The sequence below is a fragment of the Monoraphidium neglectum genome (assembly GCF_000611645.1).
Source record: "Monoraphidium neglectum strain SAG 48.87 unplaced genomic scaffold scaffold03087, whole genome shotgun sequence".
NCBI lineage: Eukaryota > Viridiplantae > Chlorophyta > Chlorophyceae > Sphaeropleales > Selenastraceae > Monoraphidium > Monoraphidium neglectum.
The window spans coordinates 675-2,455 of record NW_014010541.1 but is presented as its reverse complement, the minus strand read 5'-3'; the positions used below and the strand labels follow the sequence as shown (position 1 = coordinate 2,455).

General features: G+C 64.8%; 1 protein-coding gene across 1 annotated transcript; it reads right to left on the bottom strand.

The window, feature by feature from the left end:
* Window positions 1-599: 599 nt before the first annotated feature.
* On the bottom strand, window positions 600-1,086 carry MNEG_12139 (hypothetical protein; the record flags this gene model as incomplete). Its single annotated transcript, XM_014039389.1, has 2 exons — window positions 600-763; window positions 1,035-1,086. 2 exons carry the CDS (start codon window positions 1,084-1,086, stop codon window positions 600-602), a joined length of 216 nt encoding a protein of 71 aa, XP_013894843.1.
* Between the last annotated feature and the right edge of the window lie 695 nt (window positions 1,087-1,781).

Genomic DNA, 1,781 nt, shown 5'->3' with positions numbered 1-1,781 from the left:
TGGTCGTGTGCGGCGTGGTTTGCGGCTCACAAATGGGTGAGAGCTGACTGTCTCGTCCGACGACCCTGCCTGGCGCCCTCCGACTCAGGCGATCCAGAGTCTGCTGATCGGCCCCCGATTCCGCGCGGCACGGGCGCGCCCGCCTTCCCCTGTGTGATGCCGTAATCGCCACAATGTTCGAAGATCGCGATGCCCCCCTCCCCCCCAAACCCATTGGCCCGCACCAGCCCCGCGACCTCGGCCCGGGCTGCGCCTGTCTCTGCCTCCAGCTTGGCCACCTCGACCCCCTGCACCATCACCCTGGTCGCATCAAGAAACAGGAGTGGTTGTGAGGGTGAAAAGATGAGCCGGAGTCACGTGGTGTGCAGTGGTTTGCCCACGCAAGGGATGTCCTTTGTATTGACAGTGGGCTTGCCGGCGAGTGCAAGCCTGGTTGGAAACAGTGATGACTAATCTGCATGCAAGCACCCGCTTGGCGAGGGGCGCTTCCATGTGTGCATGCATCCACCCATGTGCATGGAGTCATATGTTGAAGTGCATGCTGCATGCTGCGCGTATGTGCCCGTTGCGTCCATACTGCAACCCCCCGCAGCCCCTGCTCACTCGCACTGGATCTGCTCCAACTCCTCCTCCGCCGCCGCCGCCTCGGCCCGCGCCGCCGCGGCCTGCGCGGCGAGCGCCGCCCCGCCCGGCGCGCCGGAGGCAGCGGCGGCCGCGAGCGCGACTGCAGCGTGTGCTTCTGCCGCAAGGGCCGCGCGGAGGCCTGCGTTCGTGTGCGGTGACAGGTGCGAATCAGGAGTTGGACAACATCAGGGAACGCTGCCATGCAATGCCATGCAACACAGCATGCACAGCATGCATGCATGGCTTCGCTCACATGGGGCCGGGGTTCGCATGCACATACATGGATGCATGCATGCCACAATCATGAACGCGCTGGGTCCCACCGATGTGCAAGCGCCCATGCACGCACATGTTGTGCAAGAAAACGCCATGCAGCGCCGCATCACCCGCACCGCCCCACTCGGTCGCACCTTGCATCGCCGCCTCAACCGAGGCCAGCTTTGCCTCAGCTTGCGCCACCATCTTCCTTCCATCCCTGACCTCCGCCCGCCGCGCTCGCAGCGCGCGCAGCCTCCGCCCCGCCTCTCGCCGAAGCGCGGCCTCGCGGGCAGCCGCCGCGCAGGCCTTGGCCCCTAGGGGCTGGGGCCCGTACTCGGCGCGCAGGCCGGCGGAGGCAGCCTCAAAAGACGCGACCAGCGCCTCTGCCTGGGCGCGGCGCTCAGCGACTTCTCGCTGTGCGTTTGTTGATAGAAAGGCGGAGGGGAAGGGTTGCAGGACATGCGGACCCCCATCGCAGGTTCCCCTGCCGCCGGAGAGCTACGCAATGCTGCGCCCAAAGGTGGTCTTTTATGCGGGGTAGCGCAGCTCGTCAGAAGTACCACGAGCTGATTGTGGATGTTGCTGCCTTGTCGGCAGCTGGTGCATCGTTCGCGGCGGCAGCTGTCCCTGACAGCACGGCCCTTTGACCGCCCACCTCTAAACCAGCGCGCCTGCTAGCGCGGTCCGCTGCCTGCTGTTCAAGACATGCCAATAATCCAGATAGATCGGCGCACTCAGCCTCTGCGTCGCATGCGCGCCCTGTCTCGTCGGAGAGCTGAGCACGCAAGCGCTCATTGACTGCTTGTGTATGGGCCGCTGCACGCCGCGCCGAAGCACAAGCAGTGGTTTCGGCCTTGATGGCTTTGTCGAGATGATCTAGCTCCTGCTTTATGATAATT